Raw genomic sequence first — 22506 nt, forward strand, 5'->3', positions numbered from 1 at the left:
GACTTGTGTTTTAACAGTGGACAAGTGGCAGCTAAACCTCATCCTACGCGTGTACAATCTCTAAACACCTATTGACATCTACTAACTCAGCTGAGATAAGGAACCCGGCGTCCTCCTTTATTAGTGTTGAATATACGGTCCAAGAAAACTCGCCAAAAGTGCACACTGGAGCAAAGTTCATGACATAAGATAGACTATATTTGCAGAACCAAAATATATATATCCAACCAAGACCTCAACGGTGGAACAAGCGGAGGACAATGGCTGCCCTGAGTGGAGTGTCACGACGGCTGGGAAGGCGGATGAAGGCTGCAGCAGAAAAGGGTCTCCGGTCATCTTGGACTCCATGCCACTGGATCATGACCCAGATCTGTCAAGGACCGTGGGGTGGCTGTCTGTGCACCAGTCTCCCCACGTATAGATACATGGATACATAGAAAATAGGTGCAGGAACAGGCAATTCAGCTCTTCAAGCCAGCACCGCCATTCATTGTGATCATGGCTGATCGTCCCCTATCAATAACCCATGCCTGCCTTCTCCCCATATCCCTTGACTCCACTAGCCCCTAGAGCTCTATCTAACTCTCTCTTAAATCCATCCAGTGGCTTGGCCTCCACTGCCCTCTGTGGCAGGGAATTCCATAAATTCACAACTCTCTGGGTGAAAACGTTTTTTCTCACCTCAGTCTTAAATGACCTCCCCTTTATCTAAGACTGTGGCCCCTGGTTCTGGACTTGCCTAACATTGAACAAAGGCACGCAGAGGCATCCTCCATATAGGGAATAGCACCCTGGAGACACCCATGGTCAGCCATGACTGAAGGGGGCCTAAGAAGATTTGCAGAAGATGCCAGATAATTCTCAGTAAATCACAAGACACCAGTGCTCTTGGAAAATGTTGACATCAGATACCGAAAGGAATCAGATTCTAATAGTAGTTTATGAATGAAATTTGAATTGCAACATTACAATCACCTAATCTGTTATCACTGATAAAATATATATAATATGACAGTAAATTTTCTTTTCAAATTGATTTCCCCACCACAGCCATGCAGTCCAGCGGTCTATATTTTCCCCACGGTGTTTTTTAAACCACTATTTGGAGACGACAGCAGCTGACATGCCACGCATCACAAAAAAACATTCATGACATAAAATTGATGGTGCTGTTTGATTACTAATCATAGATTTTGGAGAGTATTTCTTAAACAGTTCCTAAACAGATTATGCCACAATATTGTACATTATAGCCATTAAAGCATTAGACGTATTTACAAACAATGCATAGTAGAAGAACGAGGTGCAATAACACTTATGAAACATTGATGCTAGATGATAATGCTGTGAGGCTATTTAAAGAGGAGAGAGTCATCCTGACTTTTATCACTCACTCAATATCATGAAAACATATTACTCTGCTCATTGCTGCTTGTGAGAACTTGCTCTTCACAATCTGACTGCCATGTTTCGAATATATTACGAATAGTGAAAGGCCTGGATAGAGTGGATGTGGAGAGGATGTTTCCAATAGTGGGAGAGTCTAGGACTAGAGGTCATAGCCTCAAAAATAAAAGGACGTACCTTTAGGAAGGAGATAAGAAGGAATTTCTTTAGTCGGTGGTGAATCTGTGGAGGCCAAGTCAATAGATATCTTTAAGGCAGAGATTGATAGATTCTTGATTAGTACGGTTGTCAGGGGTTGTGGGGCGAAAGCAGGAGAACGAGGTTGCGAGAGAAAGGTAAATCAGCCATGAATGAATGGCAGAGTAGACTTGATGGGCCAAATGGCCTAATTCTGCTCCTTGAACTTATTACACCAGTGACTACATTTCAAACAAGTACTTCATTGGCCTATGGTCATGGAGAGCGCTCTAACATCCTCCTTGATAACCAAGTGTACACCTCTACTTTAACCCCACGGTACACCTGTTATAGTGAACTGTGGCAGATGTACCACATGTTCATGGTCTCGGTTTAATAATAGTATTTGGTGCTTCACTCTGACAAAGTTCATCAGGTTATCCATTGATCCGTGGTGACCCCCACCACTTACTGTGGCATAATTAATGCTCTACCTTCACGAGGATCATTTCTCATGGTGTCACTCAGGTGATAAGACATCGGTAAATAGCAGCATGGCAGCAAGGATGTTCTCAAAGCCTTCCTGAAGCAATGACCGACTCTTGGGAATCCCTGGCCCTGATCGCTCACAGTGGTGAAGGAACGTTAGGCATGATGTTGAGAACCTCATGTCCACTGGGTGCACACAGAATCACCAACTCACAAACTGCCCACCCGCCTGTGCCGTCAGCTCCCTCTCCACCCTTCTGTGGAAGGGTCTCGATGCCAGATATTGGCCTCAGCATTCACAAAGCCAGAGAGGAAGCAAGTCAACCTCAATGCCAAGTGACAAGGAGTGCAGAAGCTCACAGCATCATGGTGTGAGCTTCAGACCCCACGTTGATGCAGCAATGTTCCAAAATGATGTTTACCTGTTTTAGGCAATTCACAATACTGTAGGACTTGTCCAGCCTCATATTTAAACATTGGGAAACTGTCTCTGCCGCTTAACTCCCTTCTGATAAGAAATAATCAGTTAATGGTCATCTACAGTCCTACAAAGATGTGGCTCAAGTGAAAAATTATTAAGGTATAATTTCCCGCTGACAGAGTGTCTGGTCATCAGACTGTATTAAGTATGGACTTAAATGGAAGCAACAAGTGCTTAATGTTACTAAGCCCATCCTATCAATTGGTTACACATTCAATTGGTTACACATTCATTGGTTGCACCTAGTGCTGGAAACTAGGCAAAGAAATGTTGATTTGTTATAACTTTAGGGAATTATATAAATATGAGAGTTAAATCTGGAAACTGAGTTAGCCTGACTACATTTCTAGTTTGTACCTTAGAAATGTTAAATTGATAGGCTATTTTTGTAAACTATTTTCTCCTTTTAAGCTGTGTTCCGGGCATTTGTTTGAGGTTTTAAAAGCAAGCACAATTAGCATGGGACACAAGTGAAGTTAAAAACCAAGCTCGTCTCTCCTTGTGTCTTCATAAAAAGTCCTGTTGCTTCCTTTCAAATGGCATTTTCCACAATGACTATGAAGATGTAGAACGATGAGAGAACACGGGATGTTGCTGGGGAGAGACTCTGGATGGTTGTTCCTGAACTCGCATTACAGTCAGTTATTTCCTCAGACATCGACTTTCCTGGAGAAGCCTTCGGCTTGCCAACATGATCACAATCCTGCAGTGGAGATAAACACTCGGTAATCACAGCCTGAGGTAGATCAAACACTCGGATTGCTGCATGGTGCATCAGAACCACTCAGTTCAGCTCTGGGCTAAGGACTTGTAGTTAACTAAGCCAGCCAACCTATTTTCTGAAAGGGTAAAACTGAATGGCAGCCAACATGCATCTGATGCAAGATATTTGTCAAATTGGAAAGGGTACAGGGAAAATTTACAAGGATGTTGCCAGGACTTGAGGGTCTGAACTATAGGGAGAGGTTGAGCAGGCTAGAACTCTATTCTTTGGAGCACAGGGGGATGAGGGGTGATCTTATAGTGGTGTATAAAATCATGAAAGGAATAGGTAGATGTACAGAGTGGGAGAAATTGGGAACCAATAGACAATAGGGGCAGGAGTAGGCCATTCGATAGAGGACATAGGTATTAGGTGAAGGGGAAAGATTTAATACGAATCATAGAAAATAGGTGCAGGAGGAGTCCATTCGGCCCTTCGAGCCAGCACCGCCATTCATTGTGATCATGGCTGATCGTCCCCTATCAATAACCCGTGCCTGCCTTCTCCCCATATCCCTTGACACCACTAGCCCCTAGAGCTCTATCTAACTCTCTCTTAAATCCATCCAGTGACTTGGCCTCCACTGCCCTCTGTGGCAGGAAATTCCATAAATTCGCAACTCTCTGGTTGAAAAAGTTCTCTCTCACCTCAGTCTTAAATGACCTCCCCTTTATTCTAAGACTGTGGCCCCTGGTTCTGGACTCGCCCAACATTGGGAACATTTTTCCTGCATCTAGCTTGTCCAGTCCATTTATAATTTTATATGTTTCTATAAGATCCCCCTCATCCTTCTAAACTCCAGTGAATACAAGCCTAGTCTTTTCAATCTTTCCTCATATGACAGTCCTGCCATCCCAGGGATCAATCTCGTGAACCTACGCTGCACTGCCTCAATCACAAGGATGTCCTTCCTCAAATTAGGAGACCAAAACTGTACACAATACTCCAGATGTGATCTCACCAGAGTCCTATACAACTGCAGAAGAACCTCTTTACTCCTATACTGAAATCCTCTTGTTATGAAGGGGTAACTTTTTCACACAAAAGGTGGTGGGTGTATGGAACGAGCTGCTAGAGGAGGTAGTTGAGGCAGGGACTATCGCAATTTTTAAGAAATAATTAGGTAGATACATAGATCGGATAGGTTTAGACTAGAGGGATATGGGCCAAACGCAGGCAAGTGGGACTAGTGTAGATGGGACATGTTGGTCGGTGTGGGAAAGTTGGGCTGAAGTGCCTGTTTCTACATTGTATGACTCTATATTTCTATGTTAATGTATTGGAGCTCCACAGGCCAAACAATGAACCTTGCCATACACGTGGATTCAGCTGTTCTCAAATGTCTTTCAAAACTACACTGTCTGGGTGAAAAACCACTGGGGAGGCACGCCGGTGCAAACAGTTATATCTAACAATTAAGTTATAGGAGGTAGACGCAAAATGCTGGAGTAACTCAGTGGGACAGGCAGCATCTCTGTAGAGAAGGAATGGGCAACGTTTTGGGTCGAGACCCTTCTTCAGATGTAAGTTAGTTGGTGCATTGCATCAGGTAAGGGTATGTTCATTTCTCAGACCTGCTTATTCACCTGGGTAACTGACATATCTATGAAGGAGTCTCAGTCCTCAATATGGATGCTACCCCATTAGAGAGGGTAAGATGTGGGTCCACACTCTAACAATGCCATTGTGTGTGGCACTTTAGGGTTGCGCTGTTGTTTCACTGCTCGGACCACCTGGGTTGGATTATGACCTCTGGTGCTTTCTACACATTCTCATTGTGACCACATTGGGTTTCTCCCGGATACTCCAGTTCGCCCCCATGTCCCAAAGACATACGCTGTTCAGGTTAAATGCACACCGTAAATTTCCCCTTGTGCAGGAGGAAGACGGAAGTATCAGTGAGGTATTAACGTGCAAGGTGAGAGAATATACTTCGAGAAAATAAGTGGAGCGGCTGGAATGATGGGACTGTTCTCAATGGCATTGACTCAATGGATCAAATGGTCTCTTTCTATCTCATGAGGAAGTGGATAATATGAGTTTGGCCAAAGCGTCGGAGTCTAAGGATGACATGAGGATATAATGGAGATCAAAGAGCCACCATGTGGTTAAACACAAAACAAGAAATAATCTTGATCCAATTAACTAATAGCACTAATCCAAGGTTTAAGAGGAAAACCAGTTATATGCCCATTAACTATTGTGTTCAACATGTCAAATATTGAAAAGGTCTCTAATCCAATAACTTTAAGGTGAGTGGGCTAAGTTTAAAGAGATGTGTGGGCTGAGTTTTTTTTTTACATAGAGGAAGGTGAGAGCCTGGAAAGCATTGATGTGTATGGTGGTTGAAGCAGATACGATAATGGCATTTACGAGACTTTTGGATAGGTACATGTATGTGCAGGGAATGGATAGATATGGATCATATGCAGGCAGATAGGAGTTGGTCTTGCATCTTGTTAGGCACAGACATTGTGGGCTGAGGAGCCTGTTGTTGTGCTGTACTGTCAAAGCTAAAAGCAAACCAGTTTTTATTACTGATTCACAAAGTGGTTGAACATCCTAAAGTTTAATTAAAAATATCTTCCAAGAACAGCACTCATGTCAGAAAAGGAGATCAGAGTGAGCTTTACCATATTCGAGTCCAGTTTGACTAATGGACTAACATTACTGTTTGGCCCGTCCTTGTCTGGGAAGTTGAACGATAATTGTTGAGTAGATGTTACTGCAGGGTATTCATTATCTGATGTGCGAAACACTGTAGAGCTGCTGTACCAATTAATAGAATTTCCTGAAAGAGATTAAACCATGTCAACATCAGGCAAAATAAAGGACATAAATGTTTTGATGCAGGGATTTTTGCTCCATCTATCACCTGACAACAGATTTGGAGACAGATCAGCCACCAGTCTATTGAAGCCACGATAAACAACATGGAATGTGTTGTCTATCTTGGAACATTGAAAATCAGAACAAATCTGGGGATGGAAGATATCTGAAACAAAAACAGAAAATGCTGGAAAGATGTCAAGCAGCATTCAATAAAGCAGAAACCGAGTAAACACATCATAAACATTAACTCGTGTTTCTCTTTTCATTAATGTTCACTTAGCTGTGGAGTGTTTCCACCATTGTCTGTTTTTATTTTCATGAACCAACACTGATTTTGGCCACTGGCTCGCCAGTGTCGAATTTAAAGAACATGATCGAAGCAGCTTAGTCAGATTGATGTGATGCAAAACATAGTTTACACAGCTATCTTAACAACTGAGGGCTCATTTCAATGTCCTAGTTTCAGACAAAGTTGCCCATGTTGAACAGAAAAACATTCTCCTCTAAATCTAATCTTTATATGCGTGTATATACTGATTTTTTTCAGAATTGATGGGTTAATGTGAATGTTTCATCAATTTGGAATGCATCTCAGGTCTGATGCAGTTGACCACAATCTCCTAAAGTACTCTGTTCATTATAGGTATGCCAAGGTCTAGAAATAATTTAAGCAATAAAGGAAGATCATCCGTCAATTAGCCTGATATCCAAATAGCTGGGCTCCTCATTTATGGCTCATACACTGTTGACTAGCTTTCCAGATTAGGCACTCATATACTTGGCAATTTGTCTACTTTCACCTTTGGTCTTTTATTGGGATGAACAATCCAAAACAACTCAATTTGTGCTTCTGTTTAATGCAGTTAAAACATCCCAAGGTCTTTCAGAGGATGGGTAACGCACAAAACACGATACCCTGTAATGTTTAAGTTAGGATGTATTTGGGTAAATAGCCAAAGGCTGATACATACAAGGAGGTTTTAAAGACTGCTTAAATGAAACAGTATCGTAGAAAGTAATTGCAGAATCTAAGGGGCAAGGCAGATGAAGTTATGGCAACCAGTGTCGTAGTCTATTTTGCCCAAGAGGCTAGGTTTGAAGGAGCACAGGGATCTTAGAGAGGATGCTAGTGAGAAGAGGTTATAAAGATTGTGAGGGACAAAGTTATTGAGGGATTTTGCAACAACTAAAAAAGAAACTTAAAATAATCATAACAATTGCAACTTGACCTTACATCGTAGATTCCACTAGATACTAAACTTTTAATAATGGAACAATTAATCCTGGCTGGAGGTTACTGCTCCAGCTATTAGAGTGCAGAACATGGCTTTCTAACTTCATTAACTTTATGAGGAAATGGTTTGTGGAATCTGAAGGCCTATCCAACAAATATGGGATGAGGATGAATCATTCTGGGCTGCCCGAACCAGCGATAGAGTTGCTGCCTTACAGTGCTGGACACCCGGGTTTCATCCTGACTACGGGTGCTGTCGGCAAGGAGTTTGTACGTTCTCCCTGTGACCGCCTGGGTTTTCTCCAAATGCTCCGATTTCCTCCCACACACCAAAAATGTAAAGTTTGTAGGTCAGTTGGCTTCGGTAAAAATTGTAAATTGTCTTCAGTGTGTAGGGTAATGCTAGTGTACTGGAATCACTGGTCAGTGGGCTGAAGAGCCCGTTTCCATGCTGTACCTCTAAACAATAGACAATAGGTGCAGGACAAGGCCATTCGGCCCTTCGAGCCAGCACCACCATTCAATGTGATCATGGCTGATCATCCCCAATCACTACCCCATTCCTGCCTTCTCCCCATATCCCCTGACTCCGCTATCTTTAAGAGCCCTATCTTGCTCTCTCTTGAAAGTATCCAGAGAACCGGCCTCCACCACCCTCTGAGGCCAAACTCTGAACTAAATTCTAAATAATTCTGAACAGCTTTTATCTATCCTGACCAGAGATCCTGAGGAGAGATTCGATTAAAAACATAAAGTGCTGGAGTAACTCAACGGGTCAGGCAGCATCTCTGGAGAACATAGATAGGAGTGACGTTTCGGGTCAGTGCCCTTCTTCAGTGATTGTAGTTGAGAGGAGAAAGCTGGAAAAGAGGTGGGCGTGGGAGAAAGCCTGGCAAGTGAGAGGTGGATACAGGTGAGGGAGATTGATTGTCCGATGGGTGAACAAAGGCTAGACATGAAGGCGAGACAAAAGGACGTAAGATAAGGAGAAAGAGGAGTGAAATGTGAAACCAGAGGGAGGAATATAGGTGGAAGGGGATGCAGTTGAGGAGAAAGAAGTGGAATACTGGGAGAAATGGATGCACAACAGAGAAGAAAGTGGGAAAAAGGGAAGGTGTTATGAACATTGAATTCTTCAATGTTCATACCATTGGGTTGTAAGCTACCCAAGTGGAATATGAGGTGCTGTTACATTATCTGTCCATCACTTACCAAGGCAGATGTTGCTTGTGAAAAGGCTCAGTAGATTCTCACAATCTTCACGCTGGTTGCCACTGTGGTCACACGTACACCATATGGAGACATTAGAGCTGCTGTTGCTCATGTAGTTTGGTGTCAGAATAGTACCTAGCGTGAAACAAAAAGCAGGCACAACAGGTACTTCTTGTTAAACGTCCACATTATAGGCAGTAAGTACAGGAAATGCACAAATCTTCCACAAGAAATCTAAATCTTCTCTTAGTTTTGAAATAAAACTCTCAGGAGGAATGTTTAAACAGCCTAATTTGGGGATATAATTTGTCTCTGGAACATACAAGCTGCACTAAGATGAAGTTTGCTGCATCTGGGAGTAATTTCCTTGCTACTTTTCTCATGATAGTTTCCTTCCAGAAATGGGAGAGTCTAGAACCAGAGGAATCAAAGGACATACCAGAATGTAGATGGAGGAATTTCTTTAGCCAGAGGGTGGCGGATCTGTGGAATTCATTGCCACAGGCATTGGGAAATTTTAATGCGGAGATTGACAGGTTCTTGAATAGGAAGGGTATCAAAAGTTACGGGGAGAAAACAGGAGAATGGGTTGAGCAGAAAAAAAATACACCAGCCATGATTGAATGGCGGAGGAGACACAATGGGCTGAATGGCATAATTCAGCTCTTATGTCTTATGATCTTATGCAGCACAAAACTGGTCTAACTTGATCCAAATTGGCAATGGCATCAAACCTGCTGAAGCTGGCTAATATATAAAACAAAATAAAATCTACACTCTGGAGAAATAAAGGTTCCACTGAGGCACTGATTCTGTCCTAACCTCCTGTATATCCAGTCACACCACTTAACCTGGCTATCAGGGGGCCTGAAATTACAATGTGTTGTAATACCTGGCAGTGGCGGTAATTGTTGCATTACCTCCATTGATCATCATTATGAAGGGAAGTGTGATGGGTTCTCAGACTGGCCATTACATGACAATGTGTAACCTCCTCTGGTGATGATGCTTGAGAGCAAAATGTTGCTCATGATAACATAAGAACTTTAAAATGGGAGGGGATTTTTATGCCCCATCAATCTGCTGATGAGATCTTGGTTTGAATATTTTTTCCAAAGGGCGGCACAGTGGTGCAGCGGTAGAGTTGCTGCCTCACAGCGCCAGAGAGCCGGGTTCGATCCTGACCGTCTCTGTTCGGAGTTGGCTGTTCACTCTGAGACTATGTGGGTTTTCTCCGGGTGCTCCGGTTTCCTCCCACATGCCAAGGACGTGCAGGTTTGGAGGTTAATTGGCTTCTGTTTGTTGGTTCCTAGTGTGTAGGATACAACTAGTGTATGGATGATTGCTGGTTGGCACAGATTCAGTGGGCTGAAGGACCTGTTGCCATGTGTATCTCTGAATTAAAATAAAATAAACTAAAAGACTACACAATTCAACACATTCCCCAAAGATGCCAAACAGCATCAGGAAGTTGGGGGCAGATAGAGAAATAAGGAAAGAAAGACACAATAGAATCAGGCCTTCAAGAAGTGTCACAGCCTTGATTTTAGTTTAGTTTAGTTTAGTTTAATTTAGTTTAGTTTAGATATACAGCATTAAAATAGAGCCTTTGGCCCACCGAATCCATGGCAACCATTGATCACATCTTCACACTAGCTCTATGTTATCCCACTTTCCCATCCATTCCCTGCACACTGCGGGGAATTTTAGAGGCCAATTAACCTACAACCCCACACATCTTTGGGATGTGGGAGGAAACCGGAACACCTGGGGCAAACCCTCAGCATGACAGCGAGAACATGCAAACTCCACACAAACAGCAGCCGAGGTTGGGATCGTACACGGGTCTCTGGCGCGATGAGGCAAGCAGCCTACCAGTGTGCTGCCCCTATATAGAGAATGAGTTCTCTATTGGAAGTTCAGGCATTGCAACACTCCACGCTTGTTTTCAACCACTTTCCATGTATGGTGCAATAATCCAAGCAACCGCTCTGATGGACAACGAGCCACACAGGAATTGGAGGCTGATCTTCCAACCTACCAATCTGTGTTATAGTGAACTAGTGGTTCTACTTCAAAATTAGCATTGCCACTTTGAGGAAATTAGCTTAATAAATCTGATCATTTGTGGAGCAGCACTATGAAATGACCAAAGAATTGGCCTGTAATAGAGTAAACTGTTCATGCCTTTGCTGGAGAACCTATGTGTGGAGAACCTATCATAACCTTCAGACTTTGGAAACAGACCATTCGTCCCACTGGGTCCAGACCGACCAGCAATCACACTTTACACTAGCTCTATCCTACACACAAGGGACAATATACAATTTTACAAAAGCCAATTAACCTTCAAACCCGTATGTCTTTGGAGTGGGGGAGGAAACTGGAGCACCTAGAGAAAACCCACACTGTCACAGGGAGAACGTGCAAACTCCGTATACAGTACCCATTGTCAGGATCAGACCCGGGACTCAGGCGCTGTAAGGCAGCAAATCTACTGCTGCGCCACTGTGACGACCTCTTACAGTTACAAGTCCAATCACATATCACGTGGTTAATATTCTTTTAAACCTTCAGATCGGCTACGAGTATTAGAAATACTGACTTACTAGTAACACCCTCATCCCAAATGCTGACAGGTTTTACTAAGATTAAAACCCTGTGAGAAATAGGACAGAAATAGATAATAGGTGCAGGAGTAGGCCATTCGGCCCTTCGAGCCAGCACCGCCATTTAATGTGATCATGGCTGATCATTCCCAATCAGTACCCCGTTCCTGCCTTCTCCCCATATCTCCTGACTCTGCTATTTTTAAGAGCCCTATCTAGCTCTCTCTTGAAAGCATCCAGAGAATCTGCCTCCACTGCCCTCTGAGGCAGAGAATTCCACAGACTCACCACTCTCTGTGAGGAAAAAGCGTTTCCTCATCTCCATTATAAATGGCTTACTCCTTATTCTTAAACTGTGGCCCCTGGTTCTAGACTCCCCCAACATTGGGATACATGTTTCCTGCCTCTAGCATGTCCAAACTTTTAACAATCTTATAGGTTTCAATGAGATGCCCTCTCATCCTTCTAAACTCTAGAGTGTACAAGCCCAGATGCTCCATTCTCTGAGCATATGACAGTCCCACCATCCTGGGAATTAACCTTGTAAACCTACACTGCACTCCCTCAATAGCAAGAATGTCCTTCCTCAAATTAGGGGACCAGAACTGCACACAATACTCCAGGTGTGGTCTCACTAGGGTTCTGTACAACTGCAGATGGACTTCTTGCTCCTATATTCGATTCCTTTTGTTATAAAGGCCAACATGCCATTCACTTTCTTCACTGCCTGCTGGACCTGCATGCTTACTTTCATAGACTGATGTACAAGGACCCCTAGATCCCGTTGTACTTCCCCTTTTCCCAACTTGACGCCATTTAGGTAGTAATCTGCCTTCCTGTTTTTGCTACCAAAGTGGATAACCTCACATTTTTCCGCATTAAACTTCATCTGCCATGCATACAAGAAACGTTTGCCATCTGCAATGATTATCTGTATGGCAGCAGGATCTCAGAATAGGAAGGGTGAGGACACTATGCACACTGCTGAATTCCCAATCCCTGACCTACTGTCCAAAGCTCTGCATTCAATCAATGTACCTGCCCTGAAGGTGATGGACTGTGGTAAGTCTTCTGCCTCCATGTTGAATAGCCCCACAACCAGCGGAGATTGCTGAGGGTGTACAGCCTGGAAGGGCTTATTCAGGGATTGTGGCATAAAGCCCATGCAGCTCCAAACAACACCATACATGTTACTGATAACTAAGTACTTGAGTTACCAATAGAATTTTAGTTTGGTGTAGTTTAGAGATACAACATGGAAGCACTCCCTTCAGCCCACCCAGTTCATGCCGACCATCGATCACCCATTCTCAGTAGTTCTATGTCATTCTACTTCCTCATCCAATCCTTACACATTACAGGCAACTTTTTTTTTACAGAACCTACAAACCCACGAGCCTTGGGGATGTGGGAGGAAACTGGAGCACCCCTAGAGGTAACGTGCAAACTCCACACAGACAATGCCTGAGGTCAGGATCACACCAAGTCTCTGGCGCTGTGAGGCAAACGTTCTACTAGTTCCCAAATCCCATATTCATCCTCTTTCCAAAATAAAGTATTAGCCGGTTTCATCCTTTTAACAGACAGAGATAACTAAATCAAGGTTGATTTTAACTGAATGGGGAACATGTAGAGAAGATTATCTTTGATCTCAAAGAACAGTAGGAGCATAGAACCTAGAACCTAGAGGGAGAACAAGGAGGGAAGAGACAGAGACTAAGACTTTTGCCTCCATCACAGTGAGGAGGTGCTTGGTGAACTCACTGTGGTGGATGTTAATTTGTGTTTATTGTATGTTTTGTTATTTATTGTTACTGTGTATGACTGCAGGCAACGACATTTCGTTCAGACCGAAAGGTCTGAATGACAATAAAGGAATCAAATCAAATCAAAGAACCTAGAACAACACAGCAATAGGAATGGTGACTAACAGGATGATGGATGGCAAGCTAGATGAACAGTGGCTTGTATTTTCTAGGTCTACAATACCTCTCCCACCCTCCCTTGGTGTGCGGGTCATGGGGGGAGGGGAGAATATAACTTTCCATAATAACTTTTTATGGAGGGTTATGTTTATGAAAACATAACTTTCCATAAGTTATGTAAATTTGAAGTTACATAACTGGAAGTTGGAAAAGTTAGAAGTGGAACATAATTATACAAATGAACACGTTTTGATCAATATTTCTCATCAGAGTGGAGAATGGTGTGGACCAGCAAGAAAGCACATTTCTCGATAGCAGGCAAAAATATTTGGGAATCTCTGTTCTGGCAATTCCTCTACTTTGTTTGCTGGCAATGTCGTGAACAAATGGTTTCAGGATATGTTCACACTGCTCTGGACAATGGAACACTGGAACACTGCCACTGCAGTCACAAGTCACCAACTCTTTAGTGGAAACCTTTCAAAATGCTCGGGCTGCTGCACAAGGATATTTGGCACTGTTTGTTCCTTAATATTAAAACAACAGAAAGAGTGAAGATAGGGTAATTATTTTACCGATGAGGCCAGTGTATGACTGGAGGCAGGCATTATAGTTTTGCCGGAAACAAGAGCTGGTAGACTTCTTAGTCGGCTGGCAATTAGTCTGAAAATCCACCAGTCGGGATCTGCCAGAAAGATAAAAGCAAGATATTTTACTTGGGACACAAATAATCAGATCCCAGTGAGTGCAAAACAACAAAAGGCACATATACTGTGAAAGCAATCATGAACGATCAATAGTCGAGCATTAGTGTGGCAGTTTCACAATCCAAAGGGTTATGTGAGGTTGTCTAACTGGTCGGAGGCTAAGTCAACAACAGACAAGTTATTTACCCAGTCATGACAAGCATCGGGTAATGATGAGAATGGAAGGCAGGGAGGATATAGATCTGTCAATGTCGGAATATCGGTAGTTTGTATCCACAGATGTGTTCAGAGTTATAGAGTCATAGAGTCATACAGTGTGGAAACAGGCCCTTCAGTCCAACTTGCCCATACTGACCAACATGTCCCATCTACATGTCCCACCTGCCTGCGTTTGCTCCATATCCCTTTAAACCTGTCCTATCCATGCACCTGTGCAAATGTTTCTTAAACTTTGCGATAGTTCCTGCCTCAACTACCTTCTGCAGCATCACGTTCCATACACCCACCACCCTTTGCGTGAAAAAGTTACCCCTCAGATTCCTATTAAATCATTCCCTCTTCACCTTAAGCCTTTGTTTTCTGGTTCTCGATTCTCCTACTCTGGGCAAGAGACTCTGTGCATGTACTCGATCTATTCCTCTCATGATATTTTACTAATGCATTTGTGAGTAGCAACAAGCCTAATGTACTTGGAGTCCTTATAAACAACAGTGGAGAGAACAATTTGATCCACTGAAATTGCATGAACTATGTGTATTACAAAAAAGGGCTCATTGCCTGGAAATTAAATTAATGAAAAATAATTTGAAAGGAATTTGGTTAATTCTACGCAATGGAAGACAAGAGTAAGAGTTTGAACCAAACCATTTTACACAGCTGACCATCTTCCACTAAGTCAGTAGTTCTTAACCTGGGGGTCGAGACCCCCATTGGGGGGGTCATTTGGGGTTTTACCGGGGGACATGAAGGGGTCATAAATAACATATCCATTTGTTGAGCCCATTTTTAGGAACGTAACAAAGGTACATACCACATACAGTATTTTGTTTGCGTATGTGTACGCGTATGCCAAAAAGGTTAAGAACCACTGCACTAAGTGCAACTTCTTTAATGTTAATTTAGTTAAGTGTTCTTACCTGCAAATGGTGTCTTCCTTGCACATGTCCTGCAGCCTCAAGCAGTTCTGTTTCTCGGGTTCCTCGAAGGAGCAAGCGGGTACGATGGTCTGGCGTCGGCGCTCAGCACATCCGCTGTCTTCACAGGGGCAGAACAGGAAGGGGTACTTGTATTCCTCCGGCACATGGTCAAAGAAGCGGCGAAGGCTTTTGTGGCACTTGTGCCTGTTGCAACCAAATCTGGAGGTGGGCTTGAGGCAGTTCTTGGCGTAGTCTGTGCGGAACTGCTTACAGTTCTCATCCACGTTGCAGGCTTGCGCAGCATCCAAGCAGTGGTTCACACTTGCTGGTGGCTGAACCTTGGTCCCTTCTGGAAAGGAAGACACCAGAAAGAAAATTGAAATCCATTGGGCCAAGCGATCGCCAAGCCTACGCTTGGTCTCACCGATGTAGAGCAGCTGACACCTGAGCAGCGGATGCAATAGATGAGGTTGGAGGAGGTGCAGGTGAACCTCTGCTGCACCTGGAAAGACTGCTTGGGTCCTTGAATGGTGTCAAAGGAGGAGGTAAAGCGACAAGTGTAGCATTTCCTGCGGTTGCAAGGGAAAGTGCCAGGAGAGGGGGTGGCTTGGGTGGGAAGGGATGAATTGACCAGGGAGTTACGGAGGGAGTGGTCTCTGCGGAAAGCAGACAGGAGAGGAGATGGGAAGATGTGGCCGATGGTGGGATCCCATTGGAGGTGGCAAAAATGTCAGAGGATTATTTGTTGTATGTGACGGCTGGTAGGGTGGAAGGTGAGGACAAGGGAGTCTCTGCCCTTGTTACGAGTGGGGGGGGATGGGGAGTGAGAGCAGAGTTACGGGGTATAGAATAGACCCTAGTGAGAGCCTCATCTATAGTACAAGAGGGGAACCCCCGTTCCTTGATTAATGAGGACATCTCTGATGCCCTGGTTTGGAACACCTCATCCTGGGTGCAGATGCGGCGTAGACGGAGGAATTGGTAGTACGGGATGGAGTTGTTACAGGAAGCAGGGTGGGAAGAAGTGTAGTCCAGATAGCCATGGGAGTCAGTGAGTTTATAGTGGATGGCGGACAGTTGTCTATCACCTGCGATGGAGATAGTGAGGTCAAGAAATGGTAAGGAAATGTCGGAAATGGTGTATTTGAGTGCCAGATGGAAGTTAGTGGTGAAATGGATGAAGTCTCGGATGATAGTTCTCGGAAACACTGTGTTCTGGAAATGAAATGTTTGGGGGAGGTTTGGTGGAAACCTATTCCATCTCCTCCTCGAAAGATTACTCCAGTTCCCTGCAGAGTATTTTACCCTTATAATTAGTACCAGGATGTTTAAGCGCTAAAAATCTCTGAAACAGGCAGGCAAAAAGGCATAATAAAATTACAAAAAAGGCCCGAAAAAGGCATTTATTGACAAAAAAGGCATTTATTTCCTCCACCAAAATATGGTTAAAAATGATAATTATAAAGGTATACTACATTAAATGACCAAAGATGCCTGGTTGCACATAACTACCAGCATTTTTTTCAAATTATCTGATGTTAAACCATGCCGTCTGTCAGACAGAATATGCTACAGTTGTGAAAAACTTCTTTCTACCCCAGCTGAGGTCACTGGTGCATGCCTGAAACAAGCTACAAACTCTACATTCATGTCGATATCTTGTGCATTACAACTACCTTTGAGAACTTCAGCTATGTTTTGTATTTCTTCAAGATCTTTGTCAGCTAAAATCACCCTCTCACATTTTCCTTGTTTGTCTTCACCTACATTGCCAGGAACCTTAAGTACAAAGTACAGCAAGTGAAGATGTAAACAACTGAGCAATAGTTCAGCTCTTTGACTTCTCCAATACTTCCGATGTCAAGAAATACTCCTTTGATTGTTGGCCTGCCTCCAGTGTACCAATTACCACATTGGCAACAAATCTCCCCACAGCATCAGTTATCTCGTCTATTGAGATACATATTTTGATGCATGCAACTTCATCTCTAATTTTTTGCACAACAATGTTGTACAATTTTTCCGTAATGATGACTCGCCTGGTATGTTCCTCTATGTATTTCCCTAAAAAACCTCTGAGAGATTTGTTTTCCAATTTCCACAGAGGAATTCCAGCATCAATGAATGCTTTGCGCAGATCAGTCAAAAACTCAGATTTGCGATTGGAGCCAGCAGTAAATGTTGTGAGGAGACAAGCTTGCATATATCCTACCTTCTGTTTCTCTGCCGCCAACTTGTGTTAACTGTCTGTACATGCATGGAGATGAAATATTTTTTCTCATGATTCACTGCTTTCTCACATGCGTTGCAAAACAGCACACAGTTGTCTGTAGAGAATATATCACTCCGGTACACTCTCGCCAAAGCATTCAGTTTTTTACAAGGTGTTGACTTGACTTTAGGCATTTTGACGCTTGCAGGGGTAGATCCTACAGGAGTAAGGATGCAGACCTCTACAGGCAGGCCAAGTACAAGCTGAGAAGAGGAATCAGAGCTGCCAAGGAAAGGTACTCTGAGAAGTTGAGGGGCAAGTTCTCAGCAAATGACTCTTCTTCAGTGTGGAAGGGCTTGCAAGAAATCACAAGCTACAAGAGGAAAAACCTCCGGCTCCTTGGACAATCGTCAGCTGACCAACGACCTGAACGAGTTCTACTGTAGTTTCGATAAACGGAAACTTAACCCTGGTAACCCCAACCAACACTTCACACCTACTCACAGCTTGAGTCCAGTTTGAAAAGACAAGATCCTTCCCCACCTACTCCTCCCCAATCACCACTTCACATCTACTTAAATGTCTGAAGAAGGGTTTCGGCCCGAAACGTCGCCTATTTCCTTCGCTCCATAGATGCTGCTGCACCCGCTGAGTTTCCCCAGCAATTTTGTGTACCTTACTTAAAGCATGACTCCAGTTTGCAAAGAGTGGAACCTTTCCCACGCACCCCTCTCCAATCACCACCTAACACCCACTTAGAGCCGGGTTTCACCCCGGTGGTGTAAATTTTCTTGTAAGTTACGTTAAAATGGCAAAAAAAAAAGGCTGATTTAGGCACTGAAAAAGGCATTATCTTCCTGAAATTATCAAAAAAGGCATGAAAAGGCACATGGCATTTATGGCAAAATCCTGGCTCTACTTATAATACAGGTTATGTTGAGGTACCTGAAACCAGAGAAGCTAGTCTGCCAAGGTCCAAATCACACAAAGGGGGAGATATGAAGGGAATTTTTGGTGAGAACATAATGTGGGTCATTTACTGAATAATGGCTTCAACACCGATAAACCTAAGAAGGAATTCAGGAGAAACTTAATCTCCCAGAGATGTACCTGCTACCACATAGCTAAGGCAAAGTATATAAATGTTAATTATATAGTTAATGTTATATTATTATTATGTTATAAATAAAGATCAAATGTTTAAGTGTTTGTGTGTTTATGCGATCATACAAGAAAGAAATGAATAGAATGATGTGTATTTAAGGGGCTTTTTCAGAGTATCATATATTAGTTCCGAAAACATAACTATACCTCTGCTCTTTTCTTTTCATGTGATTACATGTCTTGGCCTTAAAAATATGACATTTGCCTCAACTGTGATTGCAAATTCATGTTGGGTCAAATGGTCTGTTTCTGCACCTTAGCTTCTACATAAAAGCTCCAATGTAAACCTTGGTCATTTTGCACTGAAATTGCACTCATTATAAACAGATCACAGCTTCAATATTTTACCCAACTTTTATTCTCCCAAATTCTCCTTACTTGACTCTTGATGCAGTTTGCACCCCTGGTTTAAATGAACCACTGATTCAGCAATTTTAAATTACCTGCTCCGATTGGGAGGGGATGAGGACATGTGCGTTGAATAATGCATGCTCAAAAATGAGTCCCAGGCTACTATCTGATCAAATGATACTTAAATTACAGAAGCCCTGGAAATGAATTGCAGTCTGGAGTCTAATCAAGGGTTGACAATCCATAAAATGAAATCAATAGTGAAGGACACTATAAGTGTTGTGTTATCAATTATTGTACAATATCAATTTTATGACACAGCATTATTCAGTTTACAGCCTGTTATGACTCCACAGTTTGTTGGTCAAGCAAGAACTGCCTGCAGGTTATTGACATAAAAGATGTCGACATTGGTCATTTAAAAATGGTTATATTCTGCATCTGGCTAGAGATACTTTCCTTCAGGAAAGAGGTACAGAAGTGTGAAAATGCACACCTCCAGATTCAGGGACAGTTTCTTCTCAGCTGTTAACAGGGAACTATACCATCCTACACCAACTAGAGAGCAGTCCTCATTGGTTCTCATCTACTTCATTGGAGATCCTAAAATTGGACTTTATTAGACTTTGTCTTGCACCAAACATTATTCCCTTTATCCTGTCTCTGTATCCTGTAGACGGCTTGATTGTAATCATGCATAGTCTTTCTGCTGACTGGCGAGCACGCAACATAAAAAGATTTTCACTGTACCTCGATACATGTGACAATAATAAGCTAATCAACTAAAACAAAATATTTATTTCTGGAAATCTATTTTGTCTCCCCCACCTCAATAGTTACACAGGTTCACTACTGAATACTATAATGCATGTTACAAGTTGAGGTACCTGAAACCAGTGAAGCGAGTCTGCCAAAGTCCAAATCCCACAAAGGGGCAGACACTGAATACTCATAGGGCGATGTGTCAAACTCATTGTAACCTGCAGGAAAGGAAAGATACAGCATCTTACTCAACGCCTCAATGTTCACTCAAACAGAAATTGTGCATTCAAAGGTTCAAAGGTATTTTATTACCACGTGTACCAATTAAGGTAGAGTGAAACTCGATTTACATTCAGTTTCTTGTACCTCAAACAATCTGGGTTCCGACCCGAAATGTCACCCATTTCATTTCTCCAGAGGTGCCGCCTGACCCACTGAATTACTCCAGCACTTTATGTCTATCCTCATATGATTAAGCAAATACAGTTCCTTCCTACACATTTAATCTGCTCCAGTGCCAGTCTCTGAGAACAGAGGCCACAGGCCTTCCAGGCTTACTTTTGCAATCAGTAAAATCGTTGCCTATCTGATTTTAACCTCAACTCTACATTCGTGCCTAAGCAAGGAGATTGTTAACCCTCTTGCTTATCAAGGATTCATCTACCTCTGTTGCACTTAAATAGTTTTTTTAACCACTCTTCGAAGGAGAGTTCAAAAGCTCACAACTTTCTGCAAGAGTAAAAATCATCTCATCCCAGTCTTCAAGGAGCTTCTCCTTGTTTATCGTACTGAGCCGCAGACACAGATCCTTCCAGGAGGAAAAAAAATCAACCTCTCCACGTGAACCTGTCTGCACCATCAGGATGTGTCTCCTCTCGCAGCCAATCATTTATAATGTGTCTGTTCAGATAAGCCAGAGAGTGATGCACTATGTAACATTACAGTCTAGCAATTTTTATTCTGTAGTCAGCACAGTTCCATTGTTTGCTGGCGCAGTGGCTGAGAACTGGTCCAAACGTTTTGTTCAGGGTCACAAAAGCTGTCAGAGTACGAGGCGATTTCACCCGTGGGTCATGACAACAACCTGAGACTGTAATTAAGCCTGAGAATGTTGGGGACATTCAGCAGGTCATCAGGACCTCTGGGGAGATGAACAGTCAACGTTACATGTCACCTGATGAATGGCTATTTTCCTAAAACATTAACTCTATTTCTTTCCCCATAGACACTGACTGACTTGCTGAGTATAGCCAGCATCTTAAGAAAGGTTCCGTCATCCATCCTTTTTGTTGCCTGGTCCATTGAGTTACTCCTGCATTTTGTGTCCATCTTCGGTAGAAACCAGCATCTGCAGTTCCTTCCTACACATCTTCTGTTTTTTTGGTCAGGTTTCCAGCATCTCAGTTCTTCGGTTCTCCAAACATTGGTCAACCTTAGCCTCCACATCCACCAGCTGTCTGCCTTTGATCTCAGCCAGGTCCTTTGATAGGAAAAGCTCTTTCTGAACCAGTCCATTATATTTCAGTTGGTAAAGAGGGGAATATCTGTGGTCTCCGTGATGCCTCTTTTATCTTATTGTGCAGGATGAAACCCCCAGAATCAACCCTTGCACATATACCCAACATGACAAATAAACGAAAGAGCATTGATCCCCCTCATGAATTGTACGCTCACAAGCATTCAGGTGACAACAATGGAGACACAAGAAACTGCAGAGGCTGGAATCTCTGTGCTGCAGGAACTCAGTGGGTCAGACAGCATCTGGGGAGGGAATTTTCAAGTCAGGACCCTTCCTCAGTCTGGGACATCTTCACACATATAATGTGCAATGGATTAAAGGAGATACCATACTCCCATTTGGACCTGCACAACTTGTAAGGGAGGCACAGTAACGCGGCAGTACAGTTGCTGCCTTACAGCGCTGAGATCCATGTTCGATCCTGCCTGTGTGTGCTGTCTGTATTCAGTTAGTACGTTCTCCCTGTGACCGCGTGGGTTTTCTCCGGGAGCTCCGGTTTCCTCCCACACTCCAAAGACCTGCAGGTGTGTAGGTCAATTGGCTTCGGTAAAAATTGTAGATTGTGATCACTGGTTGGTGTGGATTCAGTGAGCTGAAGAGCGTGTTTCCAAGTTGTATCTCTAAATCCTAAAGTAAACACGATTGGTCCTTGTCCAAACCACTGTGCAAACCAAAGAAGCAGCATTCTATTCTCCTCTCTTCATATATGCATCTTACCAACCATAATCATCATATTTTTGCCCTTACTCTCTCTTTTCCATCTTGGTATGTAATTCCTTACAATCTGTGTTGGACATTATAGGAAGCATTTATCTACAGTGGTCATCCTGTGTACCTGGGACGTGGCTCTGGTGTATGGTCCAGAATATCTGCAGGCAGTTCTTCTCTTTTTTCATTCCCCTTTTGCACTTGCACGTGAAGAGCTGGTGGGACTGAAGTGCGAAGGCGGCAGCCATGCAGTCATTGCCGGCTGCAGGCTGCAGGGAACCCGCTGCATTGCTGGCTGCGCACTGCTTCAGCGTGTGGAACCTTGTGGTGCAGCTGGGGTCCAGAGAGCACTGCATGGCCACTGACAGGCAGCTGTCTGGTGGGGTGACATCATCTACCAGGACGTGATCTGCGGGAGAAAACGGCTACAATAATTAACGGAGAACAATGCATCCGTGACACAAAATGCTGCCCCTTCGTCGTGCAAGGGATGTGCCCTTTGGTGCCTCCTCCGTGTCTCAGCTTGTGGGTACATTTATTTGCGTTTGCACAAGCGCTTCTGGCTGTATCTGAAAGGCAACCTAATCCTCTTATCAGATTTGTGTAACTTTGTCTTCATGTCTGCTTATTTCAACATAGATATGTTTCCCCGCTGTGTCTATGTGTGTTCTTCAGTGTGCACGCACCTGTATGTGTTTACTTAGCTTACAAGTGTCACAGCCGCCGAGTTGTAAGGTATTGTTCACTTTCCAGCAAGAGTGATCACGGCCGTAGGAAAATGTGATGCAGCATGGGCCACATTTAATCATCGAGCCTTC

At 43.3% G+C, this 22506-nt stretch overlaps 1 protein-coding gene across 1 annotated transcript in view; it reads right to left on the reverse strand.

The window, feature by feature from the left end:
- Window positions 1–921: 921 nt before the first annotated feature.
- gfra3 (GDNF family receptor alpha 3) overlaps window positions 922–22506 on the reverse strand; it is a 35251-nt gene continuing 13666 nt past the window's right edge. Inside the window, exons 2-8 of the mRNA XM_033029916.1 lie at window positions 21816–22097; window positions 19587–19679; window positions 14973–15321; window positions 13705–13814; window positions 8596–8730; window positions 5951–6108; window positions 922–3257 (exon numbers count right to left, since the gene is read on the reverse strand). Coding sequence (XP_032885807.1) covers window positions 3087–3257; window positions 5951–6108; window positions 8596–8730; window positions 13705–13814; window positions 14973–15321; window positions 19587–19679; window positions 21816–22097 — 1298 coding nt within the window. The 3' untranslated portion in view covers window positions 922–3086. The remainder of the gene's footprint in view (window positions 3258–5950; window positions 6109–8595; window positions 8731–13704; window positions 13815–14972; window positions 15322–19586; window positions 19680–21815; window positions 22098–22506) is intronic.

This window comes from Amblyraja radiata, chromosome 11 (genome assembly GCF_010909765.2).
Source record: "Amblyraja radiata isolate CabotCenter1 chromosome 11, sAmbRad1.1.pri, whole genome shotgun sequence".
Classification (NCBI taxonomy): Eukaryota; Metazoa; Chordata; class Chondrichthyes; order Rajiformes; family Rajidae; genus Amblyraja; species Amblyraja radiata.